Source organism: Oncorhynchus mykiss, chromosome 1 (genome assembly GCF_013265735.2).
Source record: "Oncorhynchus mykiss isolate Arlee chromosome 1, USDA_OmykA_1.1, whole genome shotgun sequence".
Classification (NCBI taxonomy): domain Eukaryota; kingdom Metazoa; phylum Chordata; class Actinopteri; order Salmoniformes; family Salmonidae; genus Oncorhynchus; species Oncorhynchus mykiss.
The window spans coordinates 21,887,369-21,911,875 of NC_048565.1; the positions used below are offsets into that span (position 1 = coordinate 21,887,369).

Genomic DNA, 24,507 nt, shown 5'->3' on the forward strand with positions numbered 1-24,507 from the left:
AAATACACAGGGGCTAATTGGGAAGAGGGGCGACACCTGGAGGGGGGTGGAGACAAGCACAAGGACAGGTGTAACAGATCAGGGCGTGACAAGTGCGTATGTTATCGTGTGTTTGTATGCATGTGTCTGTACCTATGTTTGTGTTGCTTCACAGTCTCCACTGTTCCATAAGGGGTATTTTTATCAGTAAAAAAAATAATCAAATTCTACTTCTTGCATGAGTTACTTGACGTGAAATAGAGTTCCATGAAGTCATGGCTCTATGTAGTACTGTGCGCCTCCTTCACTTTGAGCCAGGAGAGATTGACATGAACATTATTAATGTTAGCTCTCTGTGCACATCCAAGGGTCAGTGTCACATAGTCGATTTAGAGCCATCACTAATAAACCCAATGTGTCTTCAATGTTAGTGACATGCTGCAAATTTGTAAAGTTTAAGTGATACAGCTTTAGTCGTTCTTTACCTGTTGCTGTGGTTTCATAGCATTAGAAAAGTAGACACCCTTACATTGTCCTACCTACCTTGATATTGACTACTATGGAAGATGATTGTGAACTGAATTACTGTTCTCTCCAGTCAAGCAGCCTTGTTTAACACTTTTGAATAACTTTATAAGCAGTCATAAATATTAATAAGCATTTTAAACTTTCAAGCATGACAAATTACAAGCATCATAGAGATGACTAAATAATCTATGAACATTGATTTTGCAAAATGTTTTATAGGAAGGTACAAGGAGTGAGAATGACATGCTTCCATGGATGTTTATGCCAGGACCGATTGCAATTAAGAATGAATTAGATTATGATTATGAGGAAAACAAAATAATAAGATTAAATGTTTGGAGGGCGATTTCCATACATAGTTAATTAGAGAGAATGATATTAACAGCTACTTGTTCTTCTAGGTATCCAGATGTGAGTGTGTGTGTGTGTCCCTGCCACAAGGATTGGAGCCCTACATAGGGTCCCAACTGTGTTTCTGACATTACCCTCTGTAACCTTCCCATTGTGTTACACTGTCACTTGTCCAATGTGCTTGTAACACAATGAAGGTGCTTTAACAGAGGAGAGCGCATTATAGGCTACATCTGCATGGCTTGTCAACCGTAAGACTACTCTAGCAGAGAGTCAACAGACAGAGAGCCAATCTGTGAGCTCAGGGTCAGCATGAACATGTAACTCTATCGTGTATCAGGACTTAGAATTACTGCAGGCAGAAATACAGGAGAGCACATTCATACCCCAAAGAAACTGACATCTCGCTGTACGGCACAAACGGGCCTAGACACAGGCCCGACTACCGTTCTGTTTTAGCTCAGCCTGCCCCTCGAGTTATTCACAACAACAAAACATGAAGAGAGGTAGAAGGGGAGGGGTAGAGATGAGAGAGAGACTAGAGAGAAAAAGGGATGATGTATAGAGGAAAGGTAGATCAAAGAGAGAGGAAATTGAGTTAGAAAGGAGAGAGAGTGAGAGAGATGACAGAGATATGGAAGAGAGGTAAAGAGAGGAGGGACCAGTACGGAGTTAACAGAGGTAGAGAATGGTAGAATGGAGAGAAGTGTGGAGAGGATATAAAGATAGAGAGAGGAGATAGAGGTATAAAGGAAAGATGGTTGGGGAGGACGGACTCTGTGTTGTCCTGAAGAGAGTAATGATACATGGCGATGGTAGCAGACAGGGTCACATCTCATCACATCAAACTGCCCGTATGTCACTTACCTCCTCAGCAGTGGCAAAACAGGCGAGGTCATTGTTGCTTCCATCCTCCCATTCATCCATTCATATAAATCCTGCCTGTTGGGATGGGCTATTGACATGCATGGAAAACATCAGTACTCTAAATGAATGCATGCATTACGTGTCTGATAATACTTTACTGAATACCCCTCATTTGGTGATGTGATGCATGTCTTATGTGATGCATGCTATATGTTGAAAGGATACATCCATGTTCGATACACATCTGTCAGTCTGAAGGAAACAAGGATTGCGTCTGAAATTACACCCTATTCCCTAGATGCCATGATTATACGATGGGAGTGACCATGTTACTCGTGTAGCCTTGATTGATTTCCTGCTTGACAGCTGACTTGACAGGAACAGTCCATTTTAGCACATATTTCATTTTGTTGATATAAAGTGGAAAGGAATATTTACAATTGAGCCAGACAGTATAAACAATAATCAGTACTATGACAATCCACTGTATGACTAACTTCGACAGTATGTTCAATGAAAAAGCTAAGCACATAATATACCTCCCCAGGCCCATACATAAAGAAGGCAACATGTGGGGAGTGAGAGAGACAGAGGCAGAGAGAGAGAGAGACAGAGGCAGAGACAGAGGCAGAGACAGAGACAGAGACAGAGACAGAGACAGAGCTTATGCAACATCCTCCTACTTCAGATAGGGCTAGCATCACTACACTATTATCAGTCCATGTGGCTTGTCAATTAGTCACTTTGAATCAATAGGACCACGACTTCCTGTTGGTTCATTCATGTGTAGATTCATTAACACTTCCCCCTCCATGATGTTATGGTGGGTAGGGCCAAATGGGTGGTTTGAAAAACAAGGCTGTTGATTTCAAACACAACATATTTCCCCATTGTTTGTGGCTGTTTCTGCATCTGTTTTTGTACAATATTTTATTCACATGTTTTATAACTAAATGGAAAGGGCAAAGGTTGTCCATGGTTGGAGGGGTGTTGTTCACTGTATTGCTCTAATACACAAGCTGCATCACATGGTTAGGCTACCGTTTTCTTCTCTCACCACTAGCTTTGTTGTGTGACAGGAGTGTGCATTGTTTACTGAAACCCAATGATGCTCGAAACTGGGAGAAAACCCAATTATCTGCTCTTATAAAACCTAGACAGCATTGTCAATGGATTAGCAAATACCCTGTTTATTCTTCTGTTCAGCAACAAAGACATTATACACTGACTGTACAAAACATTAGGAGCACCTTCCTAATATTGTGTTGCACTCCCTTTTGCCCTCAGAACAACCTCAATTCATCGGGGCATGGACTCTACAAGGTGTCGAAAGAATTCCACAGGGATCCTGGCCTATGTTGACTCCAATGCTTCCCACAGTTGTGTCAAATTGGCTGGTTGTCCATTGGGAGGTGGATCCCAGCAGCGTTGCAGTTCTTGACAAACTCAAACCAGTGCACCTGGCACCTACTACCACACCCCGGCACTTTAATATTTTGTCTTGCCCATTCACCCTCTGAATGGCACACATACACAATCCATGTCTCAATTGTCTCAAGGCTTAAAAATCATTCTGTAACCTTTCTCCTCCCCTTCATCTACACTGACTGAAGTGGATTTAACAAGTGACATCAATAAGGGATCATAGCTTCACCTGGATTCACATGGTCATTCTATGTCATGGAAAGAGCAGGTGTTCTTAATGTTTTGTACACTTAGTGAACATTAAAGGGCATCATAAGACAATACTGGAGCTACAGTATATCTTTCATAAAAGTAGGTGTAAAGTGTGTTTTAAGCGAGCACAATTGACACAATTTGATTGGCAGCTCCCTCAAAGAGAGAGAAGGAAACACTACATTAAACTTAAATTGTGTAAATCATAAAAATGACATTTGAGCAGGGATCTTCTCTCTATGAATAAGCATAGAATATACTAAGTCAGCTACCGCTTTACAAACATCAGTTCAGAACTCTAAGCTACCCCTGTGCATATACCCATCAATTCCATTTAAAATAGTGTACATCTAAGCCTCTTAGAACCGTGTCCAAGTACAGAAATGCATGCTGCTCACATTAATAACTAACCCTGTCTTCCACTGAATACAGTCATCATCATACCAAAGAGTGGTTCCATGTCCAATAATAGGACTACTGTAGGCAGCTAAACAGTTGTGGCAGGGTTATATTGGTTTGTGTTGACTGAGAGCAGGCCTGTGTTTGTATATACATTAAATATAGCAGGTACACTTCTCCACTGACAGAGTAGAGCATGAATAAATCTCTGTAGGTTTCCGGAGCTGGCACGTTTCCTCAAAAACTTTTTTTTGTCCTCCCAACAGCTCTCTAGCATATATAGGTCAGGAGATGGCTGTGAACGTGTCCTCCCAGTCTTTCCAATATGTTCAATGTACACCATGAGGCATAGGAAACATATAGTATCACTGAAAGATGTTTAGCTCATGGTTTAGAGATATGCAATCTGTTTTTATGGTGAATTATATTGAATGAGAAAGCATATATATATCGACCACAATGCATTGAATACTAGTATTAATGTCCATATGACATTGAAAGAATAGTTTGGTTAAAATGTACATTTGTCAAACATCGTCTTATACAGTCTACAGACGCCATTGAATATTGACTTTCGGAAATATTGGACTAGCTTATATATATACACACACGTCTTTGTCCCCCAAACTTTAATTTGGGGAATAACTTTTTCCTTTAATAAGCAGGTGCTGTAGAGCATATTCCACGTTCTCCATTCATATAAACAGAATGCTGTTAACTTTGACCTTTTTCTTCTCTCCCTCTGTCTCTCTCCCTCTGTCTCTCTCCCTCTGTCTCTCATTCTATAGTACAAACAAGTGGAGCAGTACATGTCTTTCCACAAACTGCCAGCTGACTTCCGACAGAAAATCCATGACTACTACGAGCACAGATACCAGGGCAAGATGTTTGATGAGGAGAGCATCCTGGAGGAGCTTAATGAACCACTGCGGGAGGTAAAACAACAAAACACACCATCAAAACTCTGACAATGTCTCACACTTAAAGAGTGGAACAAAGGAACCAAAAATACATTGATTTCTCTGCAAATCTTCATCGTTGTCTTTTGCAAATATGTCCCTTAACAACATTTGAAGTTCTGAGCCTCTTGTTCTAAGTCATTAAACCAAACAAATGAGTCCATACATTTTGTTTCCATTTCCCCACCTTTGCTATGTTAGATTTAGACCTAACAAAATTGCAATTCACTAAAAGTCATGATATTTACCCTTAGGAAATTGTCAACTTCAACTGCCGTAAGCTGGTGGCGTCCATGCCCCTGTTTGCCAACACCGACCCCAACTTTGTGACGGCTATGTTGACTAAGCTCCGCTTTGAGGTCTTCCAGCCTGGAGATTACATCATCAGGGAGGGCACCATCGGCAAGAAGATGTACTTCACCCAACATGGTGTGACCAGTGTTCTGACCAAAGGAACCATGGGCATGAAGCTCTCAGATGGATCCTATTTTGGAGGTGTGGATGGTCAACAATATACAGTATTACTACTTTTCTAGGATTGAGTTTTCTACAACTTTCCTAAGATCTGCTGCTGCTGGAAAACCTGGGATCAATAGATTCTATTTTATTCTATTCTATAATGGTGCTAATAACACATATCTACTATAGAACAGAAGTTTATATTGGTTTATATTAAAACTGTAGCAAACAAGAGAATGAAAAGGAAAAGAAAAACACCCTGACATTTGAGTTTGACTTCTTCTCGCTAGTCTTCTCGCCCCGCAGCCAGTTTTATCCCACTTCCCCATGCAGTCTGTCCTCCCCCTGCCTGTTTGGGGACTCGGCGCTGTTGTTGATCCACAAAAAAGCTGTCATTTTCTTAGGGTCTGGGGACATTCTTCACACCCTCTTCAGATGAGTTTCCACTAATTACCACAGCCACAAAGGCATTTGTAAAAATGTATGAATCGAAAATTAGCTTTAATCACTTAGCAGTGTGGTCAAGGTTAGGCTAACGTTAGGTTTAAAATCACATAGGCAGGGTCCATGACTTTGTGGCTGTGGTAACTAGTGACGACCCTTTAGAAGAGCAGAGTTCACTTCAGTGGTGCTGTGGGTTGGGCTGTGAGGTGACAGGAGCATGGGCGGGTGTTGAAGGAATGCCTGAGATCCACAGCAGCACAAATGCCCATTAATAACAGCTAATTAGTCCACAGAACACTGATGACAGAGACATTATATGCCACTAGGAAGCCAACCTTTTTTACATGGCATGGGTTAGGAGGAGAATACTTGATCAGAATATCTGTTAGATTTGTGGTGGTGTTTGTGGTTGATTCATCTGCTATTGCTGACAATTTATATTATTGCTGGAGAAAATAGGAAGAGGGAATATGGAAAGAAGGTAGAAACAAGGTAATGGAGTGGCAGGTAGCCTAGTGGTTAGAGCATTGGGCCAGTAACTGAAAGGTTGCTTGATCGAATCCCCGAGCTGACAAGGTAAAAATCTGTCGTTCTACCCCTGAACAAGGCAGTTAACCCACTGTTCCTAGGCAGTTAACCCACTGTTCCTAGGCAGTCATTGTGAATAAGAATTTGTTCTTAACTGACTTGCCTAGTAAAATAATGTAATAGTTGATCAAAGATTTTATTTTATTTGACCTTAATTTAACTGGGCAAGTCAGTTAAAAATAAATTATTATTTTCAATGATGGGCATTAGGGAAGTATATGTCATCTCTACACGACATAGCCCATATTTGTTTTTAAAGGGTGAGTAAGTGGGTGTAGTAGGGTCAGAAAAGTCACATACCAGCATTGAGTTCTGCTGCTTGCCTCTGCATCGCTCAGCACGGCTGAGAAAACAGAGTATGATTAATCTTGTGAAGAACTGTAAATCCCCCACTAAATAGCGAAGAGACACATGGCTGAGCTGACACTCAAGGTCACACTTTAATACCCTCTGAATAAGGAGCCATTTTGAGAGTGGGGGAGCGGATCTGGGGTGGAGAAGGTCACTGAGGTTATTATGTAAATGTATAACTCATGTATAGAACATCACTTTGTTGCTATTTAATGGTGTGTGGGCGTCTATCCCGCGGGTGGAAGCTGATATTGACTGCGCTTGTTAATTCCTCTATTTCTATGGCCCACAGGGGGTTTGCCTACCGCTGGAGAGGCTGATCTGTAGAGTGGAGCCAGTGCAGAGTTTCCACTTGTTACCAAAGCCACAAAGGCGATATTCTAAAAATGAGTAAAAGCAAGTAAATTACTGCATACAGTAAATTACATTCCACTGGGGGGTTTTCTTCACAGAGAGCCAGAAGATACCTTTCACACGTGACAGGGGAGTGAGTCGGGAAAGCCGGGGAGGCAGCGAGTAAAAAGAGCACATGGTTGCCAAGACAACAGTCAGTCACAGGCCAGAGAAGGAAGGGTAACACCTGAATGAAATGAACCTTGGCTCCACCACCTCTCCAGCCCTGCATCTCCCTCCCTTCACTAAGCTGTCACAGTTGGGTCTTTGTTTTAACGGCCTATCTCCTCAGTAAATGACCCATTTCCACGTGCGATAAATTGTTTTCTGAGGTTAGAACAACAGGACTAAATGAGCGTGTCATGTCCAAGTGACTTTTGTCATGAGCACGACATTCAAATGGCTCATGTTTCTTTGACATGTTTCTGTAGCTGAGATACAGTAATGATGGTCCCTCTGGCTGTGTAGTAATTGTGTCTGTCTCTGACACTCCTGTCTCTCTCTCTCCCTCCCACAGAGATCTGTCTGTTGACCCGAGGCAGACGGACGGCCAGTGTGCGAGCGGACACGTACTGCCGTCTCTACTCCCTGTCTGTGGATAACTTTAATGAGGTGCTGGAGGAGTACCCCATGATGAGACGAGCCTTCGAGACTGTGGCCATCGACCGACTGGACCGGATAGGTAAGACCAGCCTACCACCAATAAAAAAAGCCGATACATGATTAGCTATGGGCATAGTTGAGGCATTTTGTGTCATTCATAGAATCAGCAGAACAAAGACGAACATATCTATCGATGAAACCTATTGTAACTATGCAACTAATAATTTATCTTTGATTTCCCTTTTTTCTATATGTCATATTAACATGTCATATTTATAGCTATCTAAAGGATATGACTTTTGCAAGATATGATTATTATCTATGACTTGAGTGTGCCATACTCCCCTGGGTTTACACTAAATGTGCTCACAGGATGAGTGATGCTCATTTGTAAAAGTGATTTATCAGCACACTAACTAAACAGCTGTCTATGCTCTCGTGTGTGGGAAGGAGGGAGCCGTTTTCCCTCAGTTGCTGCTCTTACCGCCAGTGTTGCTACGCTGTCAGTCACTCAACTATCATCGGAAAGCACCTGGTTAGTGAATTCCGTGCCATGAGTGTAAACAAATCATATATTTTTGCTAAACGAAGCAGGCAAGCCCCCTGTCTTGCCCAGGTTAATGTGATGATGACGTTATCCCTCGTTCACGTGACTTCACATGTTTACAAAAGGGGCCCTGCATCCCCCACCTGCCAGTGGTTGCCATGGCAGCTAGATTCCACATCACGTACGAGCTGTTCGTTTCACTCATTTGGAGGAGATTAAGGTGTCTTTGGTCATTGACAGGCTAACAGCTAACCTGAACAGAGCATAGTGGAACATAGGACTAGGAATATTCTGTTTAATTTGCCTGCTGTTTCCTGACAGCAGAAGTCTCTTGCATCAAAGGCTCAGTATTTCATGTGGCCTGACTAACAAGTATAGAAAGCTAATTAATTCCAAATCTAAACAGAAATTCAAAGGAGGATGACAATTATCTTTCAACCTAGGAGTTTTTTTGGAACACAGAGTCTTTTTCCGAGACCTTCAACTGAAGCCCCAAAGAAATCATGTTTATATATTTAATATCTGCTGTCTCACAGTTTATATATTGTGTACTACAACGCTCTGGCTCCTTTAGATGTCTATGGGAGAGGCAGCCCAGCAAACTGGGAACATTCCCAGAACATTAGCTAAGATACCCATTACTTTCTAGTTAGGGTTTTATCTAACATTAGTATGATAGCATCCCAAAAACATTCAATTGATAACATATATTTTTTTTAATCCTTTGAGTGTTCGCATAAAATTCACAAAAATGTTGTACACAACATCTTTAACAACCACAAAAGAACATTCCCCAAAAGTTCTCAATAGGTTTCCAGGTAATGTAATAACCCAATTCACCAGAAGAAAATGGTTCTGTGAAAGTTCCCAGAACATTCGTTAGGTTGCGGCAAATGTTAACATGGTTAATTGTTAATTGCAGCAAATGTTAACATAAAATTGTCCAGTCGTGCTGATGATTATACAATGTTTGTATAAAATATTCACCTGATGTTGCCAGAACATTTCCAGAACACATGTGGGGGCGTCACAAAAGATATGTTCTAAAACAGAAGAAACTGTCCAGTTATGCAAATAATTATACAATGTAAATTGCCATTAAATCTGGAGAGAAACATAATGGAGATGTTTTCCAATCTGCTTAAGTTTTAAGGAGCTACAAACTTGTGTGCTGAGAATGTCTTGGACCTCCAAGACCAGGTAAAATGTATATTGCGTGAACATCAATGGAATATTATGTTAAACCTAAAACAAATATGTTATTTTAACCACATCAAATGGACTATTTTGGAAATTGTGGAATATTGTGGGAATTGTTAGATTTTTTATTTTATCCTTATTTTACCAGGTAAGTTGACTGAGAACATATTCTCCTTTTTATTTATTTAATTTTATATTTCACCTTTATTTAACCAGGTAGGCTAGTTTGCAACTAGTTTGCAACTGCGACCTGGCCAAGATAAAGCAAAGCAGTTCGACACCTACAACAACACAGAGTTACACATGGAATAAACAAACATATAATCAATAATACAGTAGAAAAATCTATATACAACATGTGCAAATGAAGTAGAATATGAGGTAAGACAATAAATAGGCCATGGTGGCGAAGTAATTACAATATAGCAATTTAACACTGGAATGGTAGAATGTTGCAGAAGATGAATGCTCAAGTAGAGATACTGGGGTGCAAAGGAGCAAGATAAATAAATAAATAAATACAGTATGGGGATGAGGTAGATTGGATGGGCTATTTACAGATGAGCTATGTACAGGTACAGTGATCTGCTCTGACAGCTGGTGCTTAAAGCTAGTGAGGGAGGTAAGAGTCTCCAGCTTTAGTGATTTTTGCAGTTTGTTCCAGTCATTGGCAGCAGAGAACTGGAAGGAGAGGCGGCCAAAGGAATATTTGGCTTTGGGTGTGACCAGTGAGATATACCTGCTGGAGCGCATGCTACGGGTGGGTGCTGCTATGGTGACCAGTGAGGTGAGATAAGGTGGGGCTTTATCTAGCAGAGACTTGTAGATGACCTGGAGCCAGTGGTTTTGGCGACGAGTATGAAGCGAAGGCCAACGAGAGCGTACAGGTCACAGTGGTGGGTAGTATTTATGGCTTTGGTGACAAAACGGATGGCACTGTGATAGACTGCATCCAATTTGTTGAGTAGAGTGTTGGAGGCTATTTTGTAAATGACATCGCCGAAGTTGAGGATTGGTAGGATGGTCAGTTTTACGAGGGTATGTTTGGCAGCATGAGTGAAGGATGCTTTGTTGCGAAATAGGAAGCTGATTCTAGATTTCATTTTGGATTGGAGATGTTTAATGTGAGTCTGGAAGGAGAGTTTACAGTCTAACCAGACACCTAGGTATTTGTAGTTGTCCACATATTCTAAGTCAGAACCGTCCAGAGTAGTGATGCTGGATGGGCGTGCAGGTGCGGGCAGTGATCGGTTGAAGAGCATGCATTTAGTTTTACTAGCATTTCAGAGCAGATGGAGGCCACGGAAGGAGAGTTGTATGGCATTGAAGCTTGTCTGGAGGTTGGTTAACACAGTGTCCAAAGAAGGGCCAGAGGTATACAGAATGTTGTCGTCTGCGTAGAGGTGGATCAAAGAACCACCAGCAGCAAGAGCGACATCATTGATGTATACAGAGAAGAGAGTCGGCCTGATAATTTAACCCTGTGGTACCCCCATAGAGTCTGCCAGAGGTCCGGACAACAGGCCATCCGATTTGACACACTGAACTCTATCAGAGAAGTAGTTGGTGAACCAGGCGATGCAATCATTTGAGGAACCATGGCTGTGGAGTCTGCCAATAAGAATGTTGTGATTGACAGAGTCGGAAGCCTTAGCCAGGTCGATGAATACGGCTGCACAGTACTGTCTCTTATCGATGGACCTTGAGCGTGGCTGAGGTGCACCCATGACCAGCTCTGAAACCAGATTGCATAGCGGAGAAGGTACGGTGGGATTCGAAATGGTCAGTGATCTGTTTGTTAACTTGTCTTTCGAAGACCTTAGAAAGGTAGGGTAGAATAGATATAGGGTCTGTAGCAGTTTGGTTCTAGAGTGTCTCCCCCTTTGAAGAGGGGGATGACCGCAGCAGCTTTCTAATCTATGGGAATCTCAATCGATACGAAAGAGAGTTTAAACAGGCTAGTAATCGGGGTTGCAACAATTTCGGCAGATCATTTTAGAAAGAGAGGGTCCAGATTGTCTAGCCCTGCTGATTTGTAGTGGGCCAGATTTTGTAGCACTTTCAGAACATCAGCTATCTGGATTTGGGTGTAGGAGAAGTGGGGGAGGTTTGGGTGAGTTTGCTGTGAGGGGTGGAGGGCTGTTGATCGGGGTAGGGTTAGCCAGGTGGAAAGCTTGGCCAGCCGTAGAAAAATGCTTATTAAAATACTCAATTATAGTGGATTTATCGGTGATGACACCTCTTCCCAGCTGCCCAGTGGGAAGTCCAGTGGGCAGCTGGGAAGAGGGGCAGCTGGGAAGAAGTGCTCTTATTCTCCATGGACTTTACAGTGTCACAGAACTTTTGGGAGTTTGTGCTACAAGATGCAAATTTCTGCTTGAAAAAGCAAGCCTTAGCTTTCCTAACTGCCTGTGTATATTTGTTCCTAACTTCCCTGAAAAGTTGCATATCATGGGGGCTGTTCGATGCTAATGCAGAACGCCACAGGATGTTTTTGTGCTGGTCGAGGGCAGTTAGGTCTGGAGAGAACCAAGGGCTATATCTGTTCCTGGTTAAAAAAAAATTGAATGGGACATGCTTATTTAGGATGGTGAGGAAGGCACTTTTAAAGAATAACCAGGCATCTTCTACTGACGGGATGAGGTCAGTATCCTTCCAGGATACCCCGGCCAGGTCGATTAGAATGGCCTGCTCGCTGAAGTGTTTTAGGGAGCTTTTGACAGTGATGAGGGCTGGTCGTTTGACCGCAGACCCATTACGGATGCAGGCAATGAGGCAGTGATCGCTGAGATCTTGGTTGAAAACAGCAGAGGTGTATTTGAAGGGCAAGTTGGTTAGGATGATATATTTGAGGGTGCCCGTGTTTACAGATTTGGGGTTGTACCTGGTGGGTTCCATGATAATTTGTGTGAGATTTAGGGCATCAAGCTTAGATTGTAGGATGGCCAGGGTGTTAAGCATGTCACATTTTAGGTCACCTAGCAGCACGAGCTCTGAAGATAGATGGGGGGAAATCAATTCACATATGGTATCCAGGGCACAGCTGGGTGCAGAGGGTGGTCTATAGCAAGTGGCAACGGTGAGAGACTTGTTTCAGGAAAGATGGATTTTTAAAAGTAGAAGTTTGAATTGTTTGGGTACAGACCTGGATAGTAAGACAGAACTCTGCAGGCTAACACCGCCCCTTTTGGTAGTTCTATCTTGTTGGAAAATGTTATAGTTAGGGATAGAAATTTCAGGGTTTTGGGGTGACTTCCTAAGCCAGGATTCAGACACGACTAGGACATCCGGGTTGGCAGAGTGTGCTAAAGCAGTCAATAAAACAAACTTAGGGAGGAGGCTTCTAATGTTAACATGCATGAAACCAAGGCTTTTACGGTTACAGAAGTAAACAAATGAGAGCACCTGGGGAGTAGGAGTGGAGCTAGGCACTGCATGGCCTGGATTAACCTCTACATCACCAAAGGAACAGAGGAGAAGTAGGATGAGTACGGCTAAAGGCTATCAGGACTGGTCGTCTAGTTTGTTCAGAGAGGACAGTAAAAGGATCAGGTTTCTGGGCGTGAGATAATAGATTCAAGGTATAATGTACAGACAGAGGTATGGTAGGATGTAGGTACATTGGAGGTAAACATAGACATTGAGTAATGATGAGAGAGATATTGTCTCTAGAGACGTTTAAACCAGGTGATGTCACTGCATATGTGGGAGGTGGAACTAAATGGTAGGTTAAGACATATTTACAGCAATAACCTGGGGAATAGTTACAGGGGAGAGGAGGGGGGGATGAATTAGCAAATTTGAATGTTCTGTGCAACCTACAGTACCAGTCAAAAGTTTGGACACACCTACTCATTCCAGAGGTTTTCTTTTATTGTCACTATTTTCTACATTGTAGAATAATAGTGACGACATCAAAACAATGAAATAACACATACGGAGTCATGTAGTAGCCAAAAAAACTGTTAAACAAATCAAAATATATTTTAAATTCTTCAAAGTAACAACCCTTTTCCTTGATGACAGCTTTGCATACTCTTGACATTCTCTCAACCAGCTTCATGAGGTAGTCACCTGGAATGCATTAGTTGAAAATTAATTTGTGGACTTTCTTTCCTTCTTAATGCCTTTGAGCCAATCAGTTGTGTTGCGACATGGTAGGGGTGGTATACAGAAGATTGCCCTATTTGGTAAAATACCATATTATGGCAGGAACAGCTCAAATAAGCAAAGAGAAACAACAACAAAAGTTGTGGCAAAATGGCTTAAGGACAACAAAGTTAAGGTATTTGAGTGGCCATCACAAAGCCCAGACCTCATTCCCATAGAAAATTTGTGGGCAGAACTGAAAAAGCGTGTGCGAGCAAGGAGGCCTACAAACCTGATTCAGTCACACCAGCTCTGTCAGGAGGAATGGGCCAAAATTCACCCAATGTATTATGGGAAGCTTGTGGGAGGCTACCCGAAACATTTGACCCAAGTTAAACAATTTAAAAGCAATGATACCAAATACTAATTGAGTGTATGTTAACTTCTGGCCCACTGGGAAAATGATGAATGAAATCAAATCTGATATAAATCATTCTCTCTACTATTCTCTCTACTATTTTAACATAAAGTGGTGATCGTAACTGACCTAAGACAGGGGATTTTTACTAGGATTAAATGTCAGGAATTGTGAAAAACTGTGTTTAAATGTATTTGGCTAAGGTGTATGTAAACTTCTGACTTCAACTGTATATGTATTTATACAGTGCCTTGCGAAAGTATTCGGCCCCCTTGAACTTTGCGACCTTTTGCCACATTTCAGGCTTCAAACATAAAGATATAAAACTGTATTTTTTTGTGAAGAATCAACAACAAGTGGGACACAATCTATTGCATATTTCAAACTTTTTTAACAAATCAAAAACTTAAAAATTGGGCGTGCAAAATTATTCAGCCCCCTTAAGTTAATACTTTGTAGCGCCACCTTTTGCTGCGATTACAGCTGTAAGTTGCTTGGGGTATGTCTCTATCAGTTTTGCACATCGAGAGACTGACATTTTTTCCCATTCCTCCTTGCAAAACAGCTCGAGCTCAGTGAGGTTGGATGGAGAGCATTTGTGAACAGCAGTTTTCAGTTCTTTCCACAGATTCTCGATTGGATTCAGGTCTGGACTTTGACTTGGCCATTCTAACACCTGGATATGTTTATTTTTGAACCATTCCATTGTAGATTTTGCTTTATGTTTTGGATCATTGTCTAGTTGGAAGACAAATCTCCGTCCCAGTCTCAGGTCTTTTGCAGACTCCATCAGGTTTTCTTCCAGAATGGTCCTGTATTTGGCTCCATCCATCTTCCCATCAATTTTAACCATCTTCCCTGTCCCTGCTGAAGAAAAGCAGGCCCAAACCATGATGCTGCCACCACCATGTTTGACAGTGGGGATGGTGTGTTCAGAGTTGCTTTTACGCCAAACATAACGTTTTGCATTGTTGCCAAAAAGTTTCATCTGACCAGAGCACCTTCTTCCACATGTTTGGTGTGGCTTGTGGCAAACTTTAAACGACACTTTTTATGGATATCTTTAAGAAATGGCTTTCTTCTTGCCACTCTTCCATAAAGGCCAGATTTGTGCAATATACGACTGATTGTTGTCCTATGGACAGAGTCTCCCACCTCAGCTGTAGATCTCTGCAGTTCATCCAGAGTGATCATGGGCCTCTTGGCTGCATCTCTTATCAGTTTTCTCCTTGTATGAGCTGAAAGTTTAGAGGAACGGCCAGGTCTTGGTAGATTTGCAGTGGTCTGATACTCCTTCCATTTCAATATTATTGCTTGCACAGTGCTCCTTGGGATGTTTAAAGCTTGGGAAATCTTTTTGTATCCAAATCCGACTTTAAACTTCTTCACAACAGTATCTCGGACCTGCCTGGTGTGTTCCTTGTTCTTCATGATGCTCTCTGCGCATTTAACGGACCTCTGAGACTATCACAGTGCAGGTGCATTTATACGGAGACTTGATTACACACAGGTGGATTGTATTTATCATCATTAGTCATTTAGGTCAACATTGGATCATTCAGAGATCCTCACTGAACTTCTGGAGAGAGTTTGCTGCACTGAAAGTAAAGGGGCTGAATAATTTTGCACGCCCAATTTTTCAGTTTTGGATTTGTTAAAAAAGTTTTAAATATCCAATAAATGTCGTTCCACTTCATGATTGTGTCCCACTTGTTGTTGATTCTTCACAAAAAAATACAGTTTTATATCTTTATGTTTGAAGCCTGAAATGTGGCAAAAGGTCGCAAAGTTCAAGGGGGCCGAATACTTTCGCAAGGCACTGTATATGTATATAGGTAAGCGCATGTATGCATGTATATGGATATATAAATATATGGGTGATTGGAAATGATGCAGACAATTACATTGATGGAAGCAACAATCTATTGGCAACATTAAAGCTGATCCAGCCCCTAAAAAAACCCAACATAAAACCTTATACAAATCTGTTCATGTACACCCTAAAGAAGAATATTACACTTTTTAAAAACATTTTCTGAGAAGCGAATACTTAGATATGTTAATTTTCACATTTTAATATATTTTTTGGAATGTTTGGGAATTACAGAGACCTTTGTAAAAATTATATAGTAATATAGAGTGGGAAAGGAACCGTGCTTTTGGACAATTAATAGAACACTGCAGTATATAAAACTGAATAAAAATATCTGTCTTGTCCAGGACCAGAGTCTATGCAGACCGGTGCACCATAGCCAACCAGAGCTACAGTAGGCCTTCATGCAAACAAGCCATTTGCCACATAGGCCTTTCATCATTCACTTTGAACTGGACTGTGTGTTTACAGGCAGTAGGACCTGTCATCATTCACTTTGAACTGGACTGTGTGTTTACAGGCAGTTGCAACAGAGTGACTTTAGATCACTAGAACACATTCGCCAAAAGCCACCTGAATGGATTTCTACAAATATGTTAATACCACAGGAGTCCTCTTACATTTGTGAACTGTACAGTAATCAAACAACTATGAATTTTGTCCTCTTAGGTCTCTCTTTATGTTGTGTTGTCCAAAATATCGAGTCATTGACACTGAAACAGTGCATGCCGAATGGAGGCAGCTAACAAGTTACCAAACCAGCTGTGATTTACAACCTGAGAGCAATATTTATTGGACTACCAACAAATGTACTGGTGAATTATATTAATCATGCATTGACCTGCATCCATCTATTCTGTCAACAAAGCCTTAGTGTACATCATCAAATGTTGAGTCAAACATCATTTATTTTTAAAACCTAAAGTTGGTTTTGTAGCATAAACTGGGACCCCCGTAGAGGGCGCCACTGGACTGAGGGACTCCTCTGGACTGAGGGGCGCCTCTGGACTGAGGGGCGACTCTGGACTGAGGGGCTGCAGCTCTGGCAGCTCCGGACAGGAGGGCTGCTCTGTCAGCTCCGGACAGGAGGGTGGCTCTGGCAGTTCCGGACAGGAGGGCGGCTCTGGCAGCTCCGGACAGGAGGGCGGCTCTGGCAGCTCCGGACAGGAGGGCGGCTCTGGCAGCTCCGGACAGGAGGGAGACTCTGGAGGGAGGAGACGGAGAGACAGCCTGGTGCGTGGGGCTGCCACCAGAGGCCTGGTGCGTAGTGGAGGCACTGGATACACAGGGCCGTGGAGGCGCACTGGCGGTCTCGAGTGCAGAGCTGGCCCCACCTGTTCTGGCTGGATGCCAGCTTCCCCCCGGCAAATGCGGGACGCTGGCACCGAGCATACAGGCCTGTGAATACTCCGCCTCGGTATCGTGCTTATCACCCCATAGCACGGGGTCTGACCAGTCCCATGCTCGCCACGGTAAGCGCGGGGAGTTGGCTCAGGTCTGCTTCCTGACTCTGCCACACTCCCCGTGTGCTCTCCCCAAAAAAAGTTTTTGGGGCTGCCTCTCGGGCTTCCTTGCCAGCCGTGTTCCCACATACCGCTGGTTCCTCTCTCCGGCTGCCTCTGCTCTCCTAGCTTCCTCCACCTGTTCCCATGGAAGGCAACCCCTTCCCACCAGGATCTCCTCCCATGTGTAGACTCCCTTGCCGTCCAGAACGTCCTCCCATGTCCAGGAGTCCACCTTACCATGCTGCTTGGTCCGTTGGTGGTGGGAAGTTCTGTCGGCGTCATTTTTAAATAAAGTTCAAATGTACGCTTACCATGCTGCATCTTGGTCCAGTACTTCAGCCAGCCGTGACACTAAGTCCTTTTTTGTGGCACCTGACCACACAACTGAACAGTAGACAAGGTGTGACAAAACTAGGGCCTGTTGGACTTGTCTTGTTGATAGTGTTGTTAAGAAGGCAGAGCATTGCTTTATTATAGACATCTCCCTATCTTAGCTACTACTGCATCAATATGTTTTGACCATAACAATTTACAATCTAGGGTTACTCCAAGCAGTTTAGTCATCTCAACTTGCTCAATTTCCACATGATTTATTACAAGATTTAGTTGAGGTTTAGGGTTTAGCGAGTGTTTTGTTCTAAATACAATGTTTTTACTTTGAGAAATATTTAGGGCTAACTTATTCCTTGCCACCCAGTCTGAAACTAACTGCAGCTCTTTGTTGAGTGTTGCAGTCATTTCAGTCACTGTAGTAGCTGACGTGTATAGTGTTGAGTCATCCCCATACATAGACACTCTGGCTTTACTCAAAGGTAGTGGCATGTCGTTGGTGAAAACTGAAAAAAGCAAGGGGCCTAAACAGCTACCCTGGGGAATTCCAGATTCTAACTGGATTATATTTGAGAGGCTTCCATTAAAGAACACCATGCTCTGTTAGACAAGTAACTCTTTATCCACATTATAGCAGGGGGTGTAAAGCCATAACATATATATTTTTCCAGCATCAGACTATGATCGATAATGTCAAAAGCTGCACTGAAGTCTAACAAGACAGCCCCCACAATCATTTTATCATCAATTTCTCTCAGACAATCATCAGTCATTTGTGTACGTGCTGTGCTTGTTGAGTGTCCTTCCCTATAAGCATGCAGAAATTCTGTTGTAAATTGGTTTACTGTGAAATAGCATTGTATCTGGTCAAACACAATTTGATAACTGGCTGATTGGTCGGCTATTTGAGCCAGTAAAGGGGGCTTTACTATTCTTGGGTATCGGAATGACTTTAGCTTCCCTCCAGGCCTGAGGGCACACACTCTCTTGAAGGCTTAAATTGAAGATGTGGCAAATAGGAGTGGCTATTATCCTCAGTAATTTTCCATCCTGATTGTCAGACCCCAGTGGCTTGTCATTGTCGATAGACAATATTTTTTTTTACCTCTTCCACACTGACTTCACGGAATTCAAAAGTACAATTCTTGTCTTTCATAATTTGGTCCGATATACTTGGATGTGTAGTGTCATCGTTTGTTGCTGGTACTGTATGTCATCCCTAAGTTTGCTTATCTTCCCAATGGAGAAATCATTAAAGTAGTTTGCAAAATCAGTGGGCTTTGTGATGAATGAGCCATCTGATTCAATGAATGAAGGAGCCGAGTTGGCTTTTTCCCCCAACATTTTATTTAAGGTGCCCCAAAGCTTTTTACTATTATTCTTTATACAATTCATCTTTGTTTCATGGTGTAGTTTATTTTTTATTTAGTTTAGTCACATGATTTCTTAATTTGCAGTACGTTTGCCAATCAGTTTGGCTGCCAGACTTAATTGCCATACCTTTTGCCTCATCCCTATTTGTAACTGGAATAAGTAGTTTCATAAATGCGTCAAGTGAAGTGTCTGGTTGCTCCTCATCACACACCACAGACCAGCAAATATTCTTTACATCATCAACATATGAATCACTACTAAACTTATTGTATGACCTCTTATACACTATTTTAGGCCCAGCCTTTGGAACTTTGGCTTTCCTAGATATGGCTATTATATTGTGATCACTACATCCTATGGATTTGGATACTGCTTTAAAGCAAATATCTGCAGCATTAGTAAAGATGTGATCAATACATGTTGATGATTTCATTCCTGTGCTGTTTGATTGTAGGTTGACCAGGGTAGTTACCCTTACACAAAGTCAAGGATTTTGTAGGCATATAGTCAGGTGTATGATTAAACAATTATACCAAACAGGTACTAATAATCATCAATCCAATATGTAGGTTGAAACACAACCATTAACTGAAACAGAAATAGCTGCGCAGCAGGAATAAAACTGAGTGAGGAACAGTCAAACTCAGCTAACAAGGTGAGGTTTCTGAAGACAGTTTACTGTCAAACGTCATACACCATGGCAAGACTGAGCACAGCAACAAGACCCAAGGTAGTTATACTGCATCAGCAAGAAATTTCAAGGCAAACAGGGGTTTCCATATTTGCTATCCAAGCTCTTTTGAAGAAGCAGAAAGAAACGGGCAATGTTGAGGACCGTAGACGCAGTGGTCGGCCAAGGAAACTTACTGCAGCAGATGAAAGACACATCATGCTTACTTCCCATTGCTATCAGATGTCCAGCAGTGCCATCAGCTCAGAATTGGCAGAAAACAGTGGGACACTGGTACACCCATCAACTGTACGGGGAAGTCTGGTCAGAAGTGGTCTTCATGGAAGACTTTCTGCCAAAAAGCCATACCTCCGATGTGGAAACAAGGCCAAGCAACTCAACTATGCATGAAAACACAGGAACTGGGGTGGAGAAAAAGGGCAGCAGGTGCTCTGGACTGATGAGTCAAAAGCTGAAATATTTGGCTGTAGCAGAAGGCAGTTTGTTTGCCAAAGGGCTGGAGAGCGGTACACGAATGAGTGTCTGCAGACAACAGTGAAGCATGGTGGAGGTTCCTTGCAAGTTTGGGACTGCATTTCTGCAAATGGAGTTGGAGATTTTGTTAGAATTAATGGTCTCCTCAATGCTGAGAAATACAGGGAGATACTTATCCATCATGCAATACCATCAGGGAGTAATCTGATTGGCCCCAAATTTGTTCTGCAGCATGACATCGACCCCAAACATACAGCGAAAGTCATTAAGAACTATCCTCAGTGTAAAGTAGAACAAGGAGTCCTAGAAGGGATTGTATGGCCCCCACAGAGCCCCGATCTCAACTTCATTGAGTCTGGGATTACATGAAGAGAGAGAGGCACCCGAGGCTGCCTAAATACACAGAAGAACTGTGGTTGGTTCTCCAAGACGTTTGGGCTAACCTACCTGCCGAATTCCTTCAAAAACTGAGTGCAAGTGTACCTAGAATAATTGATGCTGTTTTGAAGGCAAAGGATGGTCACATCAAATATTGATTTGATGTACATTTTTCTTAATTTCACTCACTTTGCATTTTTTAAATTGATAAATATAAACTATTAACATGTCTATTTTTGAAAGCATTCTTACTTGACAGCATTTTTTCACACCTGCCTAAAACTTTTGCACAGTACTGTATATCGTTTGTGATGTTCCCACAATCCAATGAAAAATTCTGGAAAACCTTTAAAGATTAAATGGGTTCTAGGAAGGTTTTTGCAGCACCAGACAAATGTTTTATTCAAATATTCTATAATTATCAGGACGACTGGACACTTTTTGTGTTATGAGAACATTTGCCAGACCTAACAAACGTTCTGGTAACTTTCACTGAACCAATTTTGGCTTGCTGGAAGTAGACCGGATTCACTGAACTCTATCCTGACCCTAAAGACTCATCATGCAATTAGCCTTTTTGACTTGACGCGTAGGCTACTGTACAGAGCATCCGCCCACTGCTGTGAACTAGACTAAGTTGTATCATACTAGCTAGTTATGCAGCTTGAATAAGAGAGAGTTAATGTGCCTGTCAGACTGCACTGTGTTCCATCTCCTCCCAGTCCCTCAGACTATCTCATGTAACAGTTGGAGCCCAATTCTACTTTATGTTTTTATGTGGGTGTCGCGCTATTTGTTTTTAAGAGCCCAATAGAGACAGACAAGTTGAAAATCCCCTGCTGATGGGAAAAACAAAGAGTAAAGATGCAACTCAGAAACATGAGAGGGGAGCGGAAGTAATAATCAGAGTTTTTATGTGTGTTCAATTAGAAATGGTTTGAAAGCTGGGGAGAGATGGATCTGGGATCTCACTGGCTGCCTGTGTAAGCTCCGTGAAGGAAGCAATTTCAGCTGCAAATTGGTTTCTCCTCCTACACCACTACCAACCCAGCCCCCCCCCCCCCCCCCCCCCCACACACACACACACACACACACACACACACAGAGAAATGCATGCACGCACACACACACAAACACACACTCATCCCATAGGCACGTGTTCCTCCTCCTCACGTCTTCTCTGGGTGACTCGGCAAAAATAATGCCCACATCCTCACCGCAAGAGATCTGTGTGTGTGACATAATTTGTGTTTACAATTCAGCTTGGGGGCATACACACAACACAAACAAGTAAAAACATCTACAGTGAACTCACTGACACACATACTGATGCTCAAGCGTCTCTTCCCTTGTCAGTGCAAAATTACCGTCTGTGAATTCAATTAAAGACTAACCTCCAGATAGGCAGGCTGAAACAGTGTATAAATACATGTCTGTCTTGCTTCCAGCTGCCCCAGACTCTTTTCTGCTATGCCAGTGACTGCTCTAATACCAACCAATTAGGGGGGAGAACTGTAGGGCACTATCAGGAGTAGTCATTGAACCATTTGGCTATTACTTTGTATAATGTATTGATTATGCTGATTCTACAGAGGAACAGTGTCTGCTCAGTCTCATCTCCCGTCTTCTGTCTCGCCTCCGCAGGGAAGAAGAACTCGATCCTAATGCACAAGGTTCAGCATGACCTCAATTCGGGCGTCTTCAACAACCGGGAGAACGAGATGATCCAGGAGATTGTGAAATATGACCGTGAGATGGTGCAGCAGGTGGACCTGCATAGGCCACGTGCCATGTCCATGTCCAACCCACCCACACATGGCGGCATCTTCACCCCCCCTGGCCCTCCCCAGAGCTCAGCCATCGCCACCCTCCAGCAGGCTGTGGCCATGAGCTTCTGTCCCCCCGTGGTAGGCCCTCTGGCAGGGGGTGGGGGCCTGCAGTCCCCCCGGATGGTGCGGAGGTTCAAGGTGATGCAGAATGTATCCAGCCCAGTGCCAGCCTCCCCTCCCCCCCAGACCCAGCAGACCATGCATCCCCAGCTATACGCCAGTGGTGCATTCGTCGCGGCCCTCTCCAGCCCCCCCATCCAGAGCCCCTTAGCGGCTGGGGGACGGACATTCCAGTACGGGCCCTCTTCTGGCTCCCAGATCTCCCTGGTTCAGAAAGTTGTGCCCAGCCCCACACACAGGCCCAACACCCATAACAGCACCCGGTCTCTGCACATGAGCAGTCTGGGTCAGAATGCCAGGGCACTGTCCGCCTCTCAGCCCTCCCTGCCCCAGGGAGGGGCTCAGCCCGTGGCTCCCTGCCCATCACAGTCCGCCCGTGTCTCCTCCACCTCCATCGGGCCCCCTCAGGCCCCCTCGGGCAATGCAGGGGTCAGGAGCGCTATGACTCATAGGATGGTGCTTCCCCACCAGATGTCTGCAGGGGCGTTCCCTCTAGCCTCCCTCCCGGGGACTGTTACATCGCTGGGGATGGGCATGGGCATGGGAGTGGGCATGGGGACAGGCTTGGCACCAGCCCTGCTGGACTCAGGATTACCCAAGAGTGAGTTTATAGCCAGCCTCCCTGAGACAGACCGTGCTAGATCGAGGCTTTCTTCCAATTTGTGACCTTTATTAGATTCCTGCAGAGCCAGTGCTTTTTGGTTGTGGGAACTCTAGTCGTTTCTTCCTTCTACCCTATAATTCTCCCTGTCAGGCGGGGCTAAATCTGACTTAAATAATGTGTGGTGTGTGACTGGTGATGACAGGGAGAGAGAGACAAGAGCTGATGGAAAATGTATGACTAACAATATGAAGTCTGTATACAGAGTTATTGTCAAAGATGGGATGTTTCTACTCCATCCACAGACAGATACTGACCATACTTAATGGTAGCACCTTGTCCCCACATCTCTTCTCCTTTATTTTCTGTGTTTACTGTAACCATATTCAACATACATAACATCTGTCACCCACTATCTATATACTCCCAACAATACAAACTGGCTGGGACAAGAAGAAAATCTGAGACCTGCTTCAGATGACAACGATGACATTCACACTTTGCAGAAGTGTTCTGAGATTTCCTCTTTTGTCTGTGGACCGGCTTTAGCACAAGTTCTACTCATGCCACCGTAATATTGTTTCAGAAAACAAGAAAATGCTAAATGTTATTTTTTTCCCACACCACATCTTAAATGAATGCATTCAAAGGCTATAAAGGGAATTGTTTGACATTTGTATTTTTAATCGAGACTTGTACAAACACAATATGGCCTGGGATTAGTAATATATCACTGAAGAAAAGAAAACGATGATTGTAACATTTGAAGCCATGCACTTGGTCCATAAGTGTGTGTATGGGTATAAGTATGACTGAGTTTCTTCATAGGAAATTCATATAATATATAACTCATCCCCCCTCTCTCAAATGATCTTTGCAGAAGATGGTGGAGGTATGTTTAATTTTTTTTGCTATGGAATCTACCATATCATACATGACGTTCCATTCTGACTTTGCCTTTTCAAAACACTACAGCTTGGGATTAAGTGATACAGTTTCAATGAGGTCATCCGTCCCCATAGGATGATGCGTATGCATGTTGATATGGGTTATGAGTCACATGAATATCAACATACTGTAAATCAACATACTGTATTTCAATAAACCCTGATGGAATTTCATGTCAGGTTATTTGCATAGTTATGTTTAGAATAGGCAGTTCATAGTTTTGCTTTCTTTGAAATATATCCAAGATAATAGTCTGGCTGAAGTTCTGAATGCACTTTGCAGCGTAATTGACGATGCTAATATCCAGACAGAGCATGTCCAGACAGAGACTGATGCCTCGAGGTTAGATTGCATAAATAATTCCATTTAATGAATACATTAAACATTTAATTGATACATTTCGTCTCATCTGTATTGTCCATCCATTATAAGACTTTTTTTTAGATTAATAGAAATTCTAAACAAATCTATTTTTTCCCCACTTTCAAACCAAAGTCATACAGTAATATAACATCTCATTAAGGTAGACTGG

At 42.8% G+C, this 24,507-nt stretch overlaps 1 protein-coding gene across 1 annotated transcript in view; it reads left to right on the forward strand.

Moving 5' to 3' along the window:
* The window catches only part of LOC110508592 (potassium/sodium hyperpolarization-activated cyclic nucleotide-gated channel 2), a 101,953-nt gene extending 77,805 nt beyond the window's left edge, over positions 1–24,148 (forward strand). The window contains 4 exon segments of the mRNA XM_021589263.2: positions 4,590–4,736; positions 5,015–5,255; positions 7,513–7,677; positions 22,122–24,148. Coding sequence (XP_021444938.2) covers positions 4,590–4,736; positions 5,015–5,255; positions 7,513–7,677; positions 22,122–23,092 — 1,524 coding nt within the window. The 3' untranslated portion in view covers positions 23,093–24,148.
* Positions 24,149–24,507: the final 359 nt, after the last annotated feature.